Source organism: Eublepharis macularius, chromosome 8, assembly GCF_028583425.1.
Source record: "Eublepharis macularius isolate TG4126 chromosome 8, MPM_Emac_v1.0, whole genome shotgun sequence".
Lineage (NCBI taxonomy): Eukaryota > Metazoa > Chordata > Lepidosauria > Squamata > Eublepharidae > Eublepharis > Eublepharis macularius.
The window spans coordinates 66,340,522-66,360,752 of record NC_072797.1 but is presented as its reverse complement, the minus strand read 5'-3'; the positions used below and the strand labels follow the sequence as shown (position 1 = coordinate 66,360,752).

Here is a 20,231-nt window from a genome sequence, read left to right as displayed (position 1 = left end):
TTTTGAAAGAGAAACAGTTTATTTTTCAAATGTTTTGAGTCACAGTGATTCTGGAACTGTGATTTCACATAAAAGAATCTTGGCTATTTTAGTATGGAGTACAATTCTTTTAAAGAATGCTGTACTCCGCCCCTTCACTAACCTGAATCTTTTCAAATTCAGGTAACAAGCATGTTCATGGAAATGACTTATCAGCGTCTACAGGTACCTGCAATTTCTGATTATCTACATAAAGGGAATGTCAGCAATGTATTTAATATGTGAGGACATCAGAATTTTGTGTGTGAGGCTGAGTGACTCATTTCTTTCATGCAAGAGTCTGTGACTTTTCCAATCATGTTTCCAAGCATTATATGCCAGATATGTAGTCACAGGTATTACAATATTTCTTTGAGATAATATAATGTATAGCATTGATGCCTTAACATAATTGGAATCTGTCACTGGTGTGACAGTTCTTACAGTACACTTGTTATTTGAGTTCTGTGTCAGAATCCTTTGAACTCCTCATAGCTAGCACAATTGCTTATTAACATTTATTCTACCCTTGTCAGCAGAACTTTGATCTAAGTCAGATATAGCTCTGGTAACATTCAGGGTGTTTATCAGGTGCACCAAATTCCTTTAGTTTTAAAACACTTGAATTAAACTTAAAATTACTTTTTAAAATGTAAGTTTCTCACAAGGTGTGAAACTACAGACTGAACAGCAAACAGAGCTAGTGCCAGATTGGCAGCCCCATAACAAATTTTCCAGTGGTCCTAGGAGTGGGGCAGTCCTCACAAATGGGATATAGCTCCTCCTCTCCGAAGGCAGGGTCAGTCAGCTGATTTTTCCCGGAGGGGAGGGGCTTGTCTCAGGGATTGCCAGTCTTTCTGACTCTGCCTTCCAAGCAGTATGTCTTCAGTGGTCCTTTACAGAGCACAGTGATCCCGGATAAAGAACAGCTTTGAGCTCGTACAGGAAGGGCTTTATCACCCCCACCCCCACCCCCATTTCACTTCAGAGAGGTGAAGAGCAATAGAGCCCACGGCCCTAGGTACTCCCATGTTCCACGGCCAGAACTGCGGACTCCCATTGAGGTCCCCAACCTTTGGGCTGAGAGGAACCTCCCCTTCAGATGACCAGAGGGTGCGGTTTTGAGTCCAAGGTAGCCTGTTATGGAGCCGACACTCTTGGCAACTCTCACAGGCTTGAAAGGAGCAGGCCCCAGCAGCAGCAGTGGAACTGCTCCAATCCTGGCATCCCCAGTTGAACTGTGGTAAGACTGATCCAGTGGAGAATGGGGGCCACAAAGGAAGGAGGTGAGAAGAGCAAAAGAAGCCTTGTAGCCAGCTTATCCTAAATAAAAAGAAGCCCTTTTTATTTCTCCTTCCTTTGGCTGGGATTTCTGAGGTGTACTTTCACTTCACTTTCGCTTTCTCCTTTTGGTGGGAAAATTTCTGTTGGCCTAGCCACCTCTCAGGCCTCAGAGAACATAATCTGCGACCTAGATTTGCCAAACTCCCTAGTCTTGGCCTCCTCATGGGCCTTTCAACAGGCTAGTGAAAGGGAGAAGGTCCTTAATTGTCATGGGTAAGCCACCCCTCTGAGCCTCAGCTCCACAGCTCTAATTGGCATTATTCAGCCTAGAAGAGCGGGATATAAGCACAGTTGTGGTTATTACAACAAATGTATTGGTATGGCTCAGGACAGAAATAAGAAGGAATTCAAAGAGGTCCTGAAGGAGCACAGACAAGTAGCCTTGCGGCTAGACCCACAGATGGACAAGAGGGACAACCCCGTGTGGGGTCTGACACCAAGAAAGGGAAAAGGGGTGGGATCTCTCCCCCCTAGATCAAAGAGGAGGCAACTGCCATGGAGAGCACAAACCCCTGTTAAGCCTCCAGCCTGAGGACTCTGAACTATCTTACTCTTCCTCAGCCAAGAAGGAAGGGAAACTATTAGAAGAGGGGAAATTCCCTAAATTCCCTGGTACAGCATAGTCATCCTGATACAAAGAAGGCTTTCCCCCCCAAGAGCCGTATACTAGACCACTCCTTAAGGTGCTGAAGGTCCTAGAGATTTACCATAAGTCTAAGGGGAAGGGGGAACCAGGCCTAGATTTCTCAAAGAGGTTGGTGAGAACTCCCCTCCCCCCAAATTGGGAACAACTCCTTCAGGGTTTCCCCTCCCAGCAGCCTTTTATGCCTTGGTGAAGGCTGAGTGGGAAGCTCTGGCAAAACCCAAAGCTAACTACTCTATTTCTTTTTCTAAGTCTTATATACAAGTTCCAGAGACTACTAAGAGGATCAAACTGTCATTGGTGAGTGATCCAGTGACCAGCCTGGCAGCTTATCCTGTGCTGCCCATTGACACAGATGGTCTGCCCAAGAATTCCTCTGTCAGGTGAATTGAACTAGCTCTGCACAGAAATTTTAATCATCTGCTACATCTCTCAGAGCATCAGCAGCATCTTTGCTCTTTGCTAGAGATGCATGCCCTTGGGTTTTCAGACCTGACTGCAGTGAGCAGTAATGTCCTCAAAGAGCTGAAGGATGGAACCAAGAAAATAGCCCTAGCTACTGTCAGCAAGAACTGGAATGTGGACCCTTTGGCCGAAGCCAAAGTAACCACGGTTCCCTTCAGAGGCATTAACCTATTTGGAGAAGCTCTGGACAAATTCCTAGTGGAGGACAAAGAAAAGAAGAAAGTCCATTCCTCAAAAAAAAAAAAGGGAAGGGAGTTCAAGAAAGAGGTTTTCAGTACTTTCAGGAGGCCAAGAATCCTTCCTACCCAGGATACTCCAGATCATTCAAGGGAAGATAGCAGACCAAATATTGAGATGAGGGTAGCCCCTCTTCCTTCAACAAATCCAGTTGGAATACCAAAGGGCTGAAGAAGGGAACCTCAATGTGACTATGCCAAGGCAGCAGGCACAATTGCGATTGGAGGTCACTTACAGTGCTTTGCAAACCTTTGTCAACAGAGAGTAAGTGACAAGTGGGAGCTGGATACAGTGACCAATGGGTATTTACTGGAATTCAACTCTTTGCCACCTGGGCTTTTCCTCCAGATCCAAAAGAATTGGTCAAATAAAACAGACACATCAGAACAAGAAAGTTCAGAATGGAAATGCTCAGATCTGTCATGACTGTCATTCAGAAGGGAGAATTTCTGACTTCCATTGATCTCTCAGAGGCATTTCCAATATCAGGCTCTACCTTTTGACCTGAAAGCGCCACCCAGGGTGTTCATCAGAATCCTTGTAGCCCTGATAGCACATCTGAGACTGCAGAAAATGGCTCCTTTTTCCATATCTGGACAACATCTTGATCATGGCTCCATCTCTTCTGCAGGGGGTGGAAGTGGTGGAACTGACAGTAGCTTGCCTGTGAGGTCATGGATTCGTGGTCAGTGAGGAAAAGAGCAGTTTTCTTTTTGACCTGGTAAATATTGCACCTGGGGGAAGTGATAGACATAGCTCAAGACAGTCTTTCTGTCACAGGAAAGGCAACAAAGATTCAGATGATGGCAACAGAGGTTATAAGCATCCAGGAGGCAGACATGATACTACTGGCTCAGCTGCTGGGGCTGAGGGTATCCTGTAAGGATGTCCTCCAGTGGGTAAGGTTCTAGGCTCATGCACTACAGAGATTCCTGTTACCATACCAAGATGGGATAGCACACAAGAGATCCAAGATAATTTAGTTGCCAGCGATCCTCAAACAGGAGATCAACAGGTGGCTGGACTTTGTCCGGTTCCACAATGGCATTCCACTCAGGAAACCAAAGAAAATGGTGATGACCCTGGATGTGAGTCTGTGGGGATGGAGAACCCACACCCAGGCAAGAATGACATAGGGCACCTGGTTGCAGGAGAGAAGATCAACAATATGTAAACCTTTTGTAGCTTGGAGCCATTGGAATGAGTCTGGTGGAATTCAGGATCATCTCACAGGTCACCATGTGGTAATACAGATGGACAGTAAGATGGCTAAGGAATATGTGAACAGGCAAGGAGGCATCAGATTCAGAAGCATGCATCATGCTGAAATGGGTGGAAAATCACCTTGAATCTCTAAAAGCAGTACACGGAGCAGACCAGGTCAATCCCTGGTGGACTAGCTAAGCCAGAGAGTGATGGCCCAATCAGAATGAATGTTATCCAGAGAGATTTTCCAACCAGCCTGCCAGAGACTCAGCAAGGTGGAGGTGGACCTATTTGCAAACAATCAAAACTACCAGGTCCCGAGATTCATTTCAAGAAGAAGAAACCCTCACACCATAGGGGTAGACAACTTGAGCTGCAAGTGGCCTACACAACTCCTGTACACTTTCCCCCCAATACAGCTATTGCATAGAGCTGTTCAGAAGATCATAGAGCAACGTATAGAAGTGGTTCTCATAGTACCCTTCTGGCCAAGAAGGATATGGTTTCATGACCTGAAGAGGCTATCAAGCATGGATCCCTGGCACCTCCCACTGAAGGATAACCTGTTAATGCAGGGAATAATACCATACTCTCGACCAGCTCTGCTAAACCTCACACTCTGGAGATTGAGGGTAAACTGCTAATACGGTCAGGTTATGCAGAGAGCATAATTAGTACCATGTTAGCCTCCAGAAAGAGTTCCACAGAGTCTGTAACAATAACTGGCAAATTTTCCAGACATGGTGCATAGATGGAAGCAGGGAACCTTTATCGGTGCCCGTTAGGGAGATACTATCCTTCCTTCAAGAAGGATTGGATAAAAGTCTTAGCACCAGCACCCTTAGACAGCAGGTGGCAGCCATCTCAACAACTAGAGATTCTGGGAAGGGAAATTCCCTAGTACATCACTCTCAAATCAAGAGATTCTAAAGGGGGAACTCATTGTTGAATCTTCCACAGGTTCACCAGTTTCCCATATGGAATCTTAATTGGGCACTAAGAGCATTATTCAACGATCCCTTTGAGCCTTTCGCCTCACATCCTCTAAAGGAATTGACCTTTAGGACTATCTTTTCTGGTGGGGATCACATCAGCTAGATGAGTGTTGAAGCTGCAGGCACTATCAGTAGATAGGGAGCTATGCATTTTTCAAAATGACAGAATAATATTGTGAACCGAACCGGTCTTCATTACAAAGGTGAACTCCATGTTCATAGGACGGAAGAGATAGGGTTACCCTCCTTCTGCCCTAATCTGAAGCACAAGAAGGAAATAGAGTGACACAGCCTTGATGTGTGAGCTTCTACATGGACAGGACTAAACAATTCTGCAAGTCTGAGACACTATTTGTGTCTTTCAGGAGGTCCTCCTTGTGACAGAGAGTGTCTATTTCCACGCTAAGTAGGTGGATCAGGGGGTATATAATTCTGGCATACAAAGTCAGAGGTCTGGAGAAGCCTCAAGGCATCACGGCGCACTCACTGAGAGGGATAGTGGTATCAGCAGCCCATCGATCCTTTCAATCATTAGAGACAATCTATAAGACAGCCACATGGAAATCAGTGCACTCATTCATCAGGCATTACAGAATACATAAGTTGGCCTCTGCAGAGCCAGTTTTCGGCAGGAGGATACTACAACACACCCTCTAGGCCTGGAAGATGGACGGCCCACCCTGGGGCACACTGCTTTTTTATGTCCCATTCATGAGGACCTCCCTACTCCTAGGATCACCGAAGAATGGAAGATTTGTTTTCACTTACCGGGAAGCTTCCTTTCTCGGTGGTCCAGGAGTTGGGCAGTCCTACCCGCCCAAGTTGCTTCTGGTATTGGCTGGAGAGCTAGGACAGTAGTTTTCCTCCCACTGGTGTCAGGGGAGGGATCTTAGTATTTTTTTTTAATTGAGGAGAGTTGTTTTCTCTCTTGGTATCTTTATGGGAAGTTAAGGCTTGGGAAAGGACTAGTGATCCCTGGGACAAGCACCTCCCCTCTGGGATCAAAATTAGCTGACTGACCCTGCCTTCAGAGAAGAGGAGCTATATCCTGTGTGTGTGAGGACTGCCCCATTCCTGGACCACCAAGAAACGACACTTCATGGTAAGTGAAAATAAATCTTCCATTCTGCTCCCCCTTTTAACTTTTAGACATCCCGTACTGTTTCTATTGCTTTGACTTATAGGAGGTAAAATAAATTGCATTGTAACAGGCATAGTGTAAATTGAACTAGATTTGTGACAGAAACCTATAAATTCAGTATGGCTCAGGAGTGCCCCACAGGAGCATCTGGAATCTTGGACCCCTGAGGTTTATATTAGAATAACTCCTTAATTCCCGTTCCACCTTGCCAAACTTTATCCTTTTTGGACAGAGGACCAACCAGTTTGGGCCAGATCTTTTGTTTGTCATAGAAGTTCAGTCATTAACAGATACTTGGTGTGTGGGACTAACATTTTGGTAATTTTCTGATTAGTGATAGTCTCTGACATCCGAGATGGGGCTTTACATTAGCTTGGCTAAATCATTTAGTCAGTCTTACAGAGGGGGCTGACTTAGGTCAGATTCCCTTAGCTATAAATATCTGGGAGTTCTGGATCTTTATGTGTCTCCATTTGAAACAGTATGAAATATGGTGATCACAAGAATGGTGGGTAGGGGTTAAGGATTCCATTTTTTTTTTGGTTCTGCAAGGACTCTGCATGCTCTGAGGAACCGGCTACAGCCTAGGTAACATGTACTTAGCTGAGTTAGATCAACATTGCTTTTGTTTGAAAATCTGTGTTGTGATATTGGCCTCTTCCTTATGGTGAACTTTACATCGGGCTTTGTGTGTATTCGACCCATGAGGATCGGATCTGCTTCGTTCCATCATTTTTGGCCCCAAACTGCTTCAATTCTTCAATTCCACACTTTCAGGGAGTTGAACTGAAGTGATGTCTGTTTTTTTATTTCTGCACTAGAAAAATGTCCCATTTCTGCTGCAGGCTTTCTGGGGAACATGTTAGTTTCGTTAGCTGACACATCAATTTCGTCAAGTGGTCATTGAGGAAACTTAAAAGGTTTTTTGTTTCTTTGTTTGTTTTAATGGCACCAATGTTGCAACTTTGCTATTTGAAAAAAATTATCTACATTTTCCATTTCCCCCTTTTTTTACAATAGTTTTTTTTTAGTAAAGATATTTTTTTATCTTTGTCCAGTACAGTGTATTTTGCTATAAGGGATTTGCCAGGATTTACACCCAGTTACTTCTTTATTGGTCTAAGACTGCTTAAAGGAATCTTCTAAGTGGTCAGTGGGGATACTTAACTGATGGCAGCTGTTACCAAGCCCTTTCCAGGGAATCTTTTGTCTAAAAGAGTTTCCCCACAAAGAAAGGCACCCACCCTCTACCCCTTCTATTCATCACAGATGTTATAGAGGGGAGAAGGGGGAGCTTGACACAAAACTATCATGCTATGGAGTTCCAACTTTATTCTTTCTAGAACAATATGCCATGAATTAGAGTGTCTGCACTAAGATGGAGGACTCAAGAAAAAAAATCTACTTCACCATTGCATAGAGATATAGAATTTCTGGAAATGTTGAAGCCATTGGGGAAAAAACTGGAATTTTATTCTGTTTTGTTTTAAAGGGGAAGACAGAAATTTGGGGAAATATGTGATCCCTAATGGGTAAAAAGTATGTAATTTTTTTCTTTCCAGTCTTTGCCACATCAAAATGCCTGTATTCCCTTATAGAAAAGAGACTCCTTGGAGAGTCCTTGGGGTGGGGGAACTAAGACAGACCCATTTTTTCTATGCCTTCGCATCTCTACTTCTTCATGAGTTTCTAGAGCTTGTTTCAGTCAGAGTACGTGGTGATTTCTGAATGTTGCTGAATTCTTTTGTGGATGTATTTTTCAGAGCTTCACATACCTGGTGTGAGAACACAGCAGATGGGCTTTGTATTTTAGTTTGAAGAAGTATACAGAGAAATCTAGTGCAGGAGCACTTAAACATCCAAATTGTAATATTTTAAGAATGTATCAAAATGGATGATATGGGCTTTGCATTTACATTTGAATATTGCATCAGAAATCTCATATGGCCATTTGAGATGTGATCCTGGAACTGTCACTTTACCTTGGTTTGAAGTCCCCTTGATTTCTTACAGAGATTGCTTTATGGGAGGAAACTCAGTATGTTCCATCATTTAAGGACAATTTTTATTACCAGCATTGAAACAGTTGAGCATTACATGCAACTGGTGCCTATCCTGGTTAGTAACGTGTGTATTTGTATATGCATTCATGCACTTTTAATGCAAGAAAGCTTTGTTCCAGTAGAGAGATTTTAAATCTGTGCACACGCTGTGGGGAGGGGGTCCACAAGACATGACTCTTGTATTACAACTACAAAGGGGAAAGTGGGGGAAGCTTTTCAGAAAGTTTGTCTGCACAGTAGATGAGAAATGTATTAAAGAAGCAAAGACCCAGCTGACGTACTTGGTGAAATCACACAAGTTTAACTACAACAGTTCTCTTCTGCAGAACTTTGTGGAAACTAGACTGCAGCCATCACCCCATTGACAAATAATACCTTTTAACAGAGTAACTTTTTTTAAACCTCATATTTTGGTCAGATAAGATTCCTAGTGAGTAACAAGTGCATAAAACTTTTTCATTAAGCTTTTGCCACATCACAATTCCTATGTTCTCTTACAGTAAAGAGACATCTTATTCTTTGATGCTTCTCATATGTTCCCTGTTTCCCATTGTACTTGAAATTTGAGGAATTCATCAAAGTATTTTGGTCAGTTTACCCTCAGTCTTGTTAACCTGGTCTAATTAAAACACTGCAAGGTTTTGGAGGAAAGAACTTCAATACTGTAAAAACTCATTTAACAATGTAATAGCTATTTTATAGAGAGAAAATACAGAGATATTTTCTGTATGTCCAGGAGAAAATGAGAGTTTTGGGGGGGAGAGGGAAGAGGGAAGAAGCACATGAGTTAGACACTGGAAATTAACATAGGCAGTCTCTGCAGAATCTAGATATTGTGTCTCTTTATTTGTGCCCCTGGACTGTATATAATATTATGGTGCTCCTGTTGATGTCCTGATGATGATGGAATGACCAGGAAATTGATGTGATTGCTCCCAAGCGCCCCAGTAGCCCCTTGGTTTATGAAAATAAGAGTAGTGGTGTGACCCCAAAAATATTCAGGTTTCCTGCTTTGAGTTTACTTGAAGCGGGCGGAAAATTCGGGAATACCAATAGGAGCATACCAAAGTGATTTGGGAGGGAGGCTTTTGGCGGCCATTTGAAGGGCAGGAAGGGCCGGATCCACCTCCTCTGATGCTCTGCAGCCCCGGAGGGTGGTGGGGAGGACCGGAGCAACAGCACTGCCTCCTCTGAGCCCGCAGAGGCTCACAGGGCGACAGGGAGGGCCAGAGCTATCTCCTCTGGCCTTTCTTGCCCCTCAAATGGCCACCATGGCAGCCATTTGAGGGGCAGGAAGGGCCTTCTCCGCCTCCTCCACTGCTGCGCGGCCCAGCAGGGTGGTGAGGAGGGCGGGAGCTGCTGCTGCCACACCTCCTCCTCCGGGCCCGCAGCAGCTCGCAGGGCAGCAGGAAAGGAATGGAGCCACCTCCTACAGCCCTTCCTGCCCCTCAAATAGCAGCAGCGGCCATTTGAGGGGCATGAAGAGCCTTCTCCGCCACCAGACGGCTCCACAGGGTAGCAGGGAGGGCTGGAGCTGCCACCGCACCGCCTCCTCCGGGCCCGCAACAGCCCACAGGGTGACCAGGAAGGCCAGATCTAGTGGCACGCAGCCCCGCAGGGCTTTGGGGAAACCGGAGCCACCGTTGCCCTGTGGCCTAGCAGCGTGCTGGGCAACCGGGAAGACCGAGCTGCCACTGCTGCGCCACCACCTCCACCACTGCAGCCGCAGAGCTAAGGTAAAGGGGAGTGGGGGGCTGGGGTTGGGGGGTTTGGGAGTTTAAAGGGCCCTGCTGCTTGCAAGCAGCAGGAAAGCGGCCCTTTAAACTTCAGCTGTCAGGTGGGAAGTATTCTCCCGCCTGACAGCTGAAGTTTAAAGGGACCTGCCGCTTGCATGAGGCAGGGAAAGGGCCCTTTAAACTTGGGCCCCAAAGCTTCCCAAAGCAACCTAAATGTTTCAGGAAGCTTTGATTCAGGAATCCCAAATCTTTACAGTTCGGGTCCGATTCGGGTATTTTACTTGAATCGGAAACCTAAAGCACACACCCCTAAATAAGAGAGATGGCTAGAGTGACCATGGGGGAAGACTTTGAATAAATCCAATAAGACATAGGTAAAAGTGTATTTTAAAGCATACTCTGTGGCGGTGATGATGGCAAAGAAACAATAGTCTCTTGCCACCTTTGCGTCTGCACAGTGTATATTAGTGGAGCTGTTCCAGGTTGTCAGAGGCCTGTTGGGATCTGACCTGCAGGAGGAAGTAGACTGCTCACTAGTCCACTGTGACCATTTTTCTTAGCACTTTGTAGATAATATCTCTTGCATCCATTCTGATTTGTACTCTACTTTAGCAGTGATAGGGTCAGATAGTGCCAGTTCATCAGATTGTTTGAGATATTTGTAAGTTTATTCAGTCTGAAGATGTGGAAAGTTTCCTTGGAGGTTTGAGGCCTACTATCTGCTTGTATGACCGTTGCCTTTCCTGGGGAGCAGGGCTGGTTGACTGGGTCTGAGTTAGTGCCTCGAGGAAGGCATAGTGGTGGTTGCCTCAGCCTTAAAGCAGGCTGTGGTGTGTCCACTTCTAAAAAAAGTCTAACCTGGATCCAAGAGATCTTAATAACTTTCAACCAACTTCAAATGTTCTATTCTTGAAGAAGGTGATTGAAAGAGTGGTGGGTGGATAACATCAGGCTTTCCTGGATGAGGCAAATTGTTTAGATCCTTTCCAGACTTATTTTAGACCTAGTTATGGGACTGAAACAGCATTGGTCACCCTGGCAGATGACCTGTGCCAGGGGAGGGACTGAGGGAGTGTGACTTTGTTGATTCTCCTGGATCTCTCAACGACTTTCAATACTTTTGATCATGGTATCCTTCTAGACCACCTTTCTAAGCTGAGATTGGGAGGCACTGTTCTGCAGTGGTTCCAGTCCTACCAGAAGGTGGGTTTCAGACGGTGATGCTAGGGTATTGTTGCTCAGTCCCTTGGCTTTTGGCCTGTGGGTTCCCACAAGCTTCCATCCTATTTCCCATGCTTTTTATAACATCTACATGAAACCACTGGGCTTGGTCATCTGGAGATTTGAGCTGGGTTGTCATCAATATGCAGATGGTACTTGGTTCTGTCTTGCTTCCAGCTAATCCCAGGGATGCTGTAGAAACCCTGAACCGGTGGATGGAGGTAGATTTGAAATGGATATGGGATAACAAACTGAAGCTTAATCCAACAAGATGTAAGTGCTACTGATGTAGAAAGTGTGACCCCAGATTTAAAGTGTCACCCATTCTAGATGAGTTGCACTCCCCTTGAAGGAACAGGTCTATAGTTTGGCAGTGTTCTCAGACGCAGGCCTGGTGCTGGATAAGCAGGTGGCAGCTGTGTCCAAGGCTGCCTTTTACCAGCTTCAGCTGGTTAGCCAGCTGCAGCCTTTCCTGGGCAGGAAAGATCTGGTCATTGTAGTTTATGCCCTGGTTACATCTAGATTAAATTACTCCAGTGCACTCTGGTTGGGGCTGCTCTTGAAAAGTGTTCAGAAATTTCCATTGATGTAGATTGCAACAGCCAGAATGTTGACTGGAGTGGTTCACAGGGAACATATCACTCCCATTTGGGCTCATCTACACTCGCTCCCGTCTGCTTCTGGGTGCAATTCAGGGTAACATTTAAAGCCCTATATGTTTTGGGACCAACATACCTGAAGGACTGCCTGCTTCCTTATGAACTTACCCAACCAATATCTTCAGAGGCCCTGTTTCGAGTTCCCCTGCTTTCTAAGATTAGGAAGGTGGCAGCCTGGGAGAGGGCCTTCTCAGTAGTAGCACCAAAACACTCTCTCCAAGGAGATTTGCCTGTTGCCATCTGTTGTCACCATCTTCTGTCAGCAGGTAAAGTCCTCCTTTTTTTTTTTGGCTCAACATTCTTTCAGCGATCCCTCCTTCGCCCCTATGTTTTTAACTGTTGTTTTTATCTTTTGTAGTTATTGTAAGTTCTGGTTTTAAATTGTTTTAATGATGCATTTATGCGTTGGTTTTATTGGCTTTTAAGATAATATTTTAATTCGTATGTTTTAATTTGTTAGACGCCTTTTGGCTCTGTAAGGGCAAAAAAGTGGGGTGAAAATCTTGTTAATAAATAAATAATACATTTTTCATTAAGTTGAAATAGTTGATGCTGTTCACACAGAGATTTGTTTGTGTTGAGCATGTACCTAGTTGTTATGAGCTGCCTCCCTTCTCCCTTTGCATATAGACTGCAATTTAAGACTTCCCAAACCAAGAAGTCTTCAGCTAACAAATCAGCTTGTGATTGTCACGAACTTCAGTTTCTTCATGATGCCTGAGTGTAGCCCTAGTTAAATAGGTCATGTAGGATTTGTTAAGACTGATTTCATTAGGTCTTACGGTAGTTTATTATTAGTGAAGGGTATGAATTTTTTGGAAGCAAAGGATTGTTAAAAACATGTACCAATTATTCAAGGTCATTATAACCTAAACATCACATGCTCTGCTGGTTGCCTCTTCAGGTAAATGCAGTTCGGGGGTTTGGTGTGTTGTCCAGCAGGTCACACGTGGCGTGCATTGCAAACTACTTACAAAATATTTTCTAGAGCTGTGTAAGGGCTGCATTTTCAGGAGCTTAGGAAGCTTGTTACATATATGGCATTCACTATACAGCCCCTTTGGATTGTGTCTCTAGTCTGGGATTTTTATGTTTATCTCTAAATATTAACATGCCAAAATACTTTATATGGTCTGTTTCTATTTTCAAAATTGACATGATGGTCAAGAATGTTTTGTATGCTTTTTCCCCATAAGTATTTGTTTTGTGTACTTTTAATCTGAGGTGGAAATATGCCTTTGAAGTCTCTATATCTTCTTTTTCTACCTATACTAAATCCTTGGAACATTAATCTTCTGAACCATTATCCAAATAACTTTCTTACCATAGCCAAGTTGGCACACTAACACAAAGCCTAACAGAATATTATATTTCGCATGATTCCAAGTTTGTTGACAAATGTGGCATTTCAGGGCAGCTTGCTGTGCATATTTGAGTTGGCAGTATGTTGATTTCATTGCAAACAGCCAGATGTTTATAGCCCTGTCCTCTGTTACTTTACTTGGGGGGAAAGGCTGAGGGGGAAGATACCCCTTGCAAGTCCAGGACTACATAATTGAAGGGGGAGTATATCATAACATCAGGCACATATTTTGTGTGCTTCCTTTATGAACATTGACAGCTACCAGCCAGACATTTCTATCTTTTGATATTAGAGTTAGCTCTAAAGCTGAGATCTATTGGGGGAGACAATACTCAATATTTATGAAGTTACAGACTGCTGAATTTAGTAAATTTCTCATTTTTTGAAAAAAAATACTTTTGCCAGTGTGTTAAATGTTGCTGAAATACCTCATTTTTGCACTTTGATAAGCTCATGTTGCTGTCCTAATGGCCTACTTTATCTGTGGTCATAGGGCTACAAAGGAAACAACACTGATTAGAAAAGATAAGCAGAACAAACTGCACAAATTTGAATCAGTTATCATATGGAGGTGCTGTATCAGCTGAAAATGTTAGGTGAGGAGTTTGTCATGGAAATATCACCTTAGTAGCACTGGAGGGGGTGGGGGTTAGAAATTCTCTATTCCCTCTGCCCACCACATGTAATGTAAAACTAATAACACTGGCCTGTTCTACAGGGCTACCATTTGTAAAACTTGTTGGACTCTTGATATGCACTATATAAAAGCTTAGCATTTGGCTTATTTTCAGTTTAATCCTCTGCAGAGTTACTCCAGGCTATACCCATTGAAATCCATTTGTAATGCTCTTACAGGCTTGGATTAGGACTGAGAAGGCCTGGGTTCAGTCCCCACAGTGCTGTGTTCTTCACTGATTGATCTTGAGTCAGTCACACAATATAACATATCCTGAGGTTGTTGGGATAAAATGGCGGAGGAGTGATTAATGTTTACCAGCCTGAACTCCTTGGAGGAAAAATAAGATAACATAGTAGAGTATGCAGACACCATGAGAAGATGTAGGGCTGTCAGCATACTCTTTAACTAAATCACCACCCTAGCTTCATTTTTGTTGAAGACATTATCTTTCATGATTCTTTCACAACAACAGCTGTTTAGCTGTCCTCCAGTGAGAAGATTTTTGGGACCTGGTAGATGACACAAGAAAGCTTTTTGCATTAACTGAATGGAATGGGTACTCAAAGCATAATGTGGTATATGGCGCATTGTAGTCTGGAAGCTACAATGCAATAAAATCTAATCTGTGCGCACACTGTGATTTCATCACTGCAGCATTGCTTTATAACCTACTAAAATTCCAGCAATCACAGATGAAGGCTACCATATGGAGGTGCCAGTTCACACGAACAGTGCCTCTGCATTAGTCTTGACCAGTGTCAGGCTCAGGCATGCCCCGCCCCTCACATGTCTCTTTCTGCCATGGTGGTGCTCACTCGCCGCCTGCCTGACTTCTACTTCTTGGCCTTTGGGTCTACTCCACCACTGTTGGCCCACTAGCCCCTCTTAGCTGCAGGTATATTGTCTCTTGAAGGTCTCAGAAGCAGGGTGATTTGGCCCTGAGTACTTCCCAGGGGCCCCTCTACAACCCTGAGTAGACTGACCTCCACTCCTACACTCTCCTCTCAATCTCCTCCCTCCCTCCTCCACTTATGGGTGGACCTCCCTTTTATCCCCTCACCTTTCCCAGGCACCCCACCCCCAACATCTTAGCTGCTGCCCTGGCTGCCTTAGGTAGCCACAGCTGTGCCTGTTTTGCCCCCAGCCTCTCCTGGCCCTTTTCCATCCCCTCTAGCCTGTTTGCTGGGTTGTTGGGCTGTAGTTCTTCCCGTGCCTGCCACCGGGTTGGGGTGCGGCCCTGTGCCACTGGTGCTGCCCATGATCTGCTGCCTGTGGTGGCATGGGCTGACTGTCTCTGCCCCCTGTGCCCTCTTCCTCCAGCTAGGCTGGGCTGCTCTAAGGGCCTGGCTGGGAAGAGGGCAGTGGCTAGGACCCAGGAGCTGCCATCTAGCCTGCCGGAGAGCTTGTCAGCACCTGGGCCATCTAGCCTGCCTCCTGCTGATGAGGGCTTGTCAACACCTGGGCCCTCTTTGGCATTCCAGTTCTCTGTTGGTGCGTTTGCTGCCTGTCTCCTCCTTGCTGCTGCTTGTTTCCTCCTTGTCGGGTGAGTGCCAAGGGTGGCAAGGCTGGATGGTGGGGCTGCCAGTCTGGGTTCTGGGTGTGGTTCTGGGAGGGTTCCCAAGTCCGGTCTGGTTGCCGGACAACCAGAGTCCAGCAGTGGTCTCATGTGCACCTGAGGTGCTCACATTGAAGTTGTTAGCAGCTGTGTATTGACCCTGTTGGCAGTGCTTAATAAATGATACCATCCAACTTTACATTTTCCTAGGAGATTATCATGCATAATCACTCTTGTTTTCTTTGAGCAGAAAGAATGGTCTGAAGTGTGTTCCCCATCAAGAGGGAATAGGGAGTAGCAATGAAGGCAGGATTGAGTGTCCATTAAAATAGAGCAAACTGTCATGGGTTATGTGTGTGTTAAAAACTTGCAAGTGTGCTATACTTTGTAGCCCCTTTCAGTTTTTGTCTGTTACTACTTTGGAATAATCAGAGTTCAAAAACAATAGTGTAATATCCCCCCAAAAGTAAACAAGTGCTTGAGTTTTCTAGAACTGTTAATCAACCTGGATGCTAAACATAAAAACGGGGATAGAAAAAAATAAGATCTTTTAGGTTATAGACTTTGTGCAGGTTGGTCTGCCATCATGCCCTGAGGCAGTTTATTTTCAGTGCTCCCCCCGTCCCTTGGACCAAAAGTCTAGCCAGGTGAAAAGTTCTTAAGAAGCTTACATACTTGTGTTATGGTATTTTTGTTGGTCCTAAATAGCAAGCATTACCTGGCTTTTGTGCGTATTGATAATGTCAGGTTATTTGAACTCCCTAGTGTTTCCATACCAGTTAAAAGAATAACCCATGACAATATCATATTGTCACTAAGGCAGTCTCATTTGCTCTGCTCTCTCCTCTGCTGTGGCAAAACATGGCAGGTGATCAGCTGTTTTAATAATATACACTTGACTTAATTAAAAAGTGATCATTATACTTTAATTCTCAAAATCTAATATTTCCAGCTTGGTCTTTGTAAATGTCATTCATATTAATAATCTTTTTTTTCAATTTCTGCAAAAATGTAAAAGCAATCAACTTGTAGCCATCTCTTTCTACAGTTGTGCAATCTTTTAAGCAGGATTTTAAAATATATATGCATATTTATCATGAGCAGCTGAAGTGACTTTTTATGCTTTGTTTTTTAGACTGCTCTAGCACATCTGGAGTCTCTTGCAATTGATGTTGAACAGGCTCATCCACCAGCTAGTAAAGAGAGTATAGACTGTCTGCCACAAATTATTATAACAGAAGATCACAATGGTAAGGAAAGGATGTCCTTAGTTATTCTGGTTAAATATAATATTAAAATAATGTGTTAGTGTGATATCCTGAGCTTTGGCACCTTTCCTTGGAACATAATCTGAATTGCAGTTAGAATTTACTTAGTTTCAAAGTTTTTATTTTTAAAGACTTATTTATTGTAACATCCTTTATCTTTAAGAGCTAACTTTTAAAAATTGAATGCTGATACATGTGGTATTTTTTTAAGCTGTAGGTCAGGAACAGTGTTGCGCTATCTGTTGCAGTGAGTACATCAAGGAAGAAATTGTAACGGAGCTTCCATGTCATCACTTTTTTCATAAACCTTGTATAACACTTTGGTTACAAAAGGTATGTTAATTGCTTTTGTAATATTGTACTTTGTAACTCAAGACTTCAGAAATACATTGATGTTACACCCAACTTTGCAAGTGGGCATGGCTTTTAATTCTTCACAAAATTGGCAAATAAACATACAGGAATAATTTTCTTTTCATAATGTTAGATCCATGCTGGCCTTGATTCAAGCCAATTTAAATGTTTTAACCACAGTTGCATGATTTTATCCACTTTCTATTTGCCTGAATATGTTTGGTGCCAACAGGGCTGCTTATGCTTAATTCCTTTTCAAGCATTTAGCTGACTAGAGATATAATTGCTCCCGTGTTTAAAGATAATGCCTGCAGCATACCTTTGTTGCCAGACTTTGAAGTTGCATTGAGAGAAATATAAAACTAAATTTAGAGCTCCATGGGTGGGAGCATAATGAACAAGCCACGGTCTCATGTACTCCCTAATATGCAGCTTCCCTACTGTGTTTAGCACTAACCATAGTTTATCACAATGACTGAATTGGCAAACTGTGATTGTTGTGAGAGGAGAAAATAAGCCTTGAAATACCACAGGCTTGTTTGTGAGATGGGGGGCAATTAAAATCCTCAAATTACTCCACATGGAATGGGGAGCAACTTTAGAATGACTGATGGGCTAGGGAACAGGATAAGATTTGGGTTCAAATCTCGGTTTGTGGTTATGCTAAGAAAGCCCAGAGATCCTCTCCTGGAGCCCTGAAATCAGTAATCCAGACTTTGCAGTGATTGGGAAGCTTTCAGTCTGCTTCCCAAAAGTATGATTGGTCCAAAAGGGCATTCTCATGCAATCAGAATCAGCCGTGCACTGACAGGACAGAAAGGAGAGGAGGTTTTTCTCTTGTAGATAGCAGACTTCTGCCGAAGGATTAGCATCTCCAAACCCAAGGGGACTGGGAAAGGGTTTTTTCCCCAAAGTTTGGAGTTTTATTTTAAGGAATCATAAGTCAGACCCTCTTGGTCCACCTGAAGTGGAAAGGCAGGAGATGGAATGGCAAGAAGGAGGTTAGACCATAGTTTAGAATGGGTTTCTGATTCTGGTTTAGAGGACAAGTGCTAACCATAATTTTCTGATTCCACTTTCATGGCAAAATGGTTAATGCTAAATGAACAATAAAGCTGCCTCCTCATGCCCTATATTCACTAAACTGTTCTTGAGCTTATTCATATGGAAACTGGGAGGAATATACATGCTTGACATGAGGGAGCAGTCTGCAGCAAGAAGGGAAATTGGTGGAAATCGCTAATTTAGCCTGGATCTTTTGTTGTAGTCCTCAAATATATATACAGAAAAGCTTGAATTTAGTTTTTGCAAATGAGCTTCTTCCATAGGCTTTTAGTGAATATTATATAACCTCTATTCAGGCCATTGCTATGAGAACCTTATAGTCATGGTTATACTGTTCATATTCTTAACTTAAAACATTTTTGACATTTTGTATGATTTAAGGCTGAACTTCAGTCGTTCTAGACAAAGAGACTCCATATTTATTGATTCCTTGTGAATTTGACATGACAACTTTGAAGGCAGTAACATGAAGATTATAGTCTGTTAACATGTGATTGGCCCTTTTTACTCACTGTTTCTTCCCATTCCATGTAGTTCTTACCTCTGAGTTGGTGTGAAGGTAGAACTGTGCACTTCCTTTGCAACTAACCAATTTTTCCCCCCATTTAGTCAGGAACGTGTCCTGTATGCCGTCATGTGCTTGCACCTGTGCTTCCAGAAACAGCCACCCCTACAGTCACCTTTCTGCCTGATCATGATTCTACTCCTTCAGTCCGCAGTACTTCAGGAACACAGTAAAATTAACATATAAAAAGAGAGTTTGCCCATCAGATTTTACTGTAAATTTTTCTTGTTTAATTACAATGTGAAATTGGTTTATATGTAAGTATATATATTTAAAAACACACTTTAAAGTATATATGAGTTTAGAAAGAATGTATGAGCTTTCTAAACAATTTAGGTTTACTGAGAGAGTTAAAATAATCAGATTAAAAGGTGTATAAGATAGCACCACTCTTCTTCAGTAAACGTTGTCGTTAACTAATGTCGAATGCTTATATTAAATTTGTTTGAAGGAATTATCATTAATGTGGCACTTGTGTTCAATGCAACTGCAGTGCAGTTGGAGCTTACAGAAGTTATGCATATAACCTGTTTTGCATTATATAATATTTGAAGCTTGAGTTGTTTTGTTTCAAAATAGTGCCACTTAATTACTTTGTACATAGCTCTTTCATATTTGCATCAAATGTGAAGATGTCATGTGATCACAGCAGTAGAATACTTTGGTTTCACTGGAAATAAATGGCACAATCAAACCACTTCCTTGTGACTTCGTGTGTGCACGTGTGCGTGCGTGCATGTGTGTGTGTGTGTGTGTGTGTCAAAGAGAGAGAAAACGAATGACCAGGTTGGATCCGAACAGGTTTTCCACTGGTGGAAAAAGGAGGGTTCCCTTTAACTACCCATAATGGCTATATTGGGGGTTATGGGAGTTGCATGGACAAAAACCATGCAGGATGAGAGCTATAGTAAGAAGGAGACTTGTGCAAGATTGAGTGAAAAAGCTGATTGAATCCAGCCCAGTGTATCTGATGCTTATACAGACTTTGGACTGCTTTATGTAGCTGTGGTCTGCACCGGGGCATGAACTTTGTCCCCCCCCCCCAGTTACAAGATAAATAGGAGAGGGGAAGATAATGCTTCCACCAAACCGAGATTCCTCTGCCTGGCACCCTGGAGAACACAGGACACTGGGTTTCACGCCAGTCTCATTACTCTGGCTGGTACTTAGTAAGCTATCATCAGGGGAGAAATAAATTCAGCCACAGACTAACCCTTGCTTTTAGCACTCCCAGTGTGTATACAGAGTACAGCAAAACCCCACTAGCCAGACAGTCAAAAAATAATGAAAGTTTATTCAAACGCTGAAAAGAGAATAAAAGGAAGGAAGATTGTAAAATGGAACATTTGTTTATGGGTCAAGGTACTTGCCATGCAAATAACACCAATGGCAAACTCAAAATGCAAGATTAAGCAATTATAGCTTGTGCTCTCCTAAGTTGCTAAGTACCTGCTTTCACTGTGTCTCTCTCCAGGGTCCTCTTTCCTGGAGCCAGGGTACAAAGCATCACTGAACTGAGTTGCTGTGCAGAACACAAAGAACACTATCAAAGGCAAAAGATGTTCTCATATTTTTAAGTTCTTTCAAATATTAAAACCACATTGTAGGGTTGGTTGAACTTTGCCACCCTTTAGGTTCTTGTTGGGTAGATTTT

The 20,231-nt window shown here is 43.2% G+C and overlaps 1 protein-coding gene across 5 annotated transcripts in view; it reads left to right on the top strand.

The window, feature by feature from the left end:
- PJA2 (praja ring finger ubiquitin ligase 2) overlaps positions 1 to 19,274 on the top strand; it is a 61,934-nt gene extending 42,660 nt beyond the window's left edge. For 4 of the 5 annotated variants that reach the window (XM_054986409.1, XM_054986414.1, XM_054986411.1 and 1 more), the window contains 4 exons: positions 163 to 204; positions 16,461 to 16,575; positions 16,805 to 16,926; positions 18,622 to 19,274. In XM_054986409.1, the coding sequence (XP_054842384.1) occupies positions 163 to 204; positions 16,461 to 16,575; positions 16,805 to 16,926; positions 18,622 to 18,750 (408 nt within the window). In that variant the 3' untranslated portion in view covers positions 18,751 to 19,274. The remainder of the gene's footprint in view (positions 1 to 162; positions 205 to 16,460; positions 16,576 to 16,804; positions 16,927 to 18,621) is intronic. The other variant, XM_054986413.1, reaches the window with a different exon arrangement.
- The last annotated feature ends 957 nt before the right edge of the window (positions 19,275 to 20,231 follow it).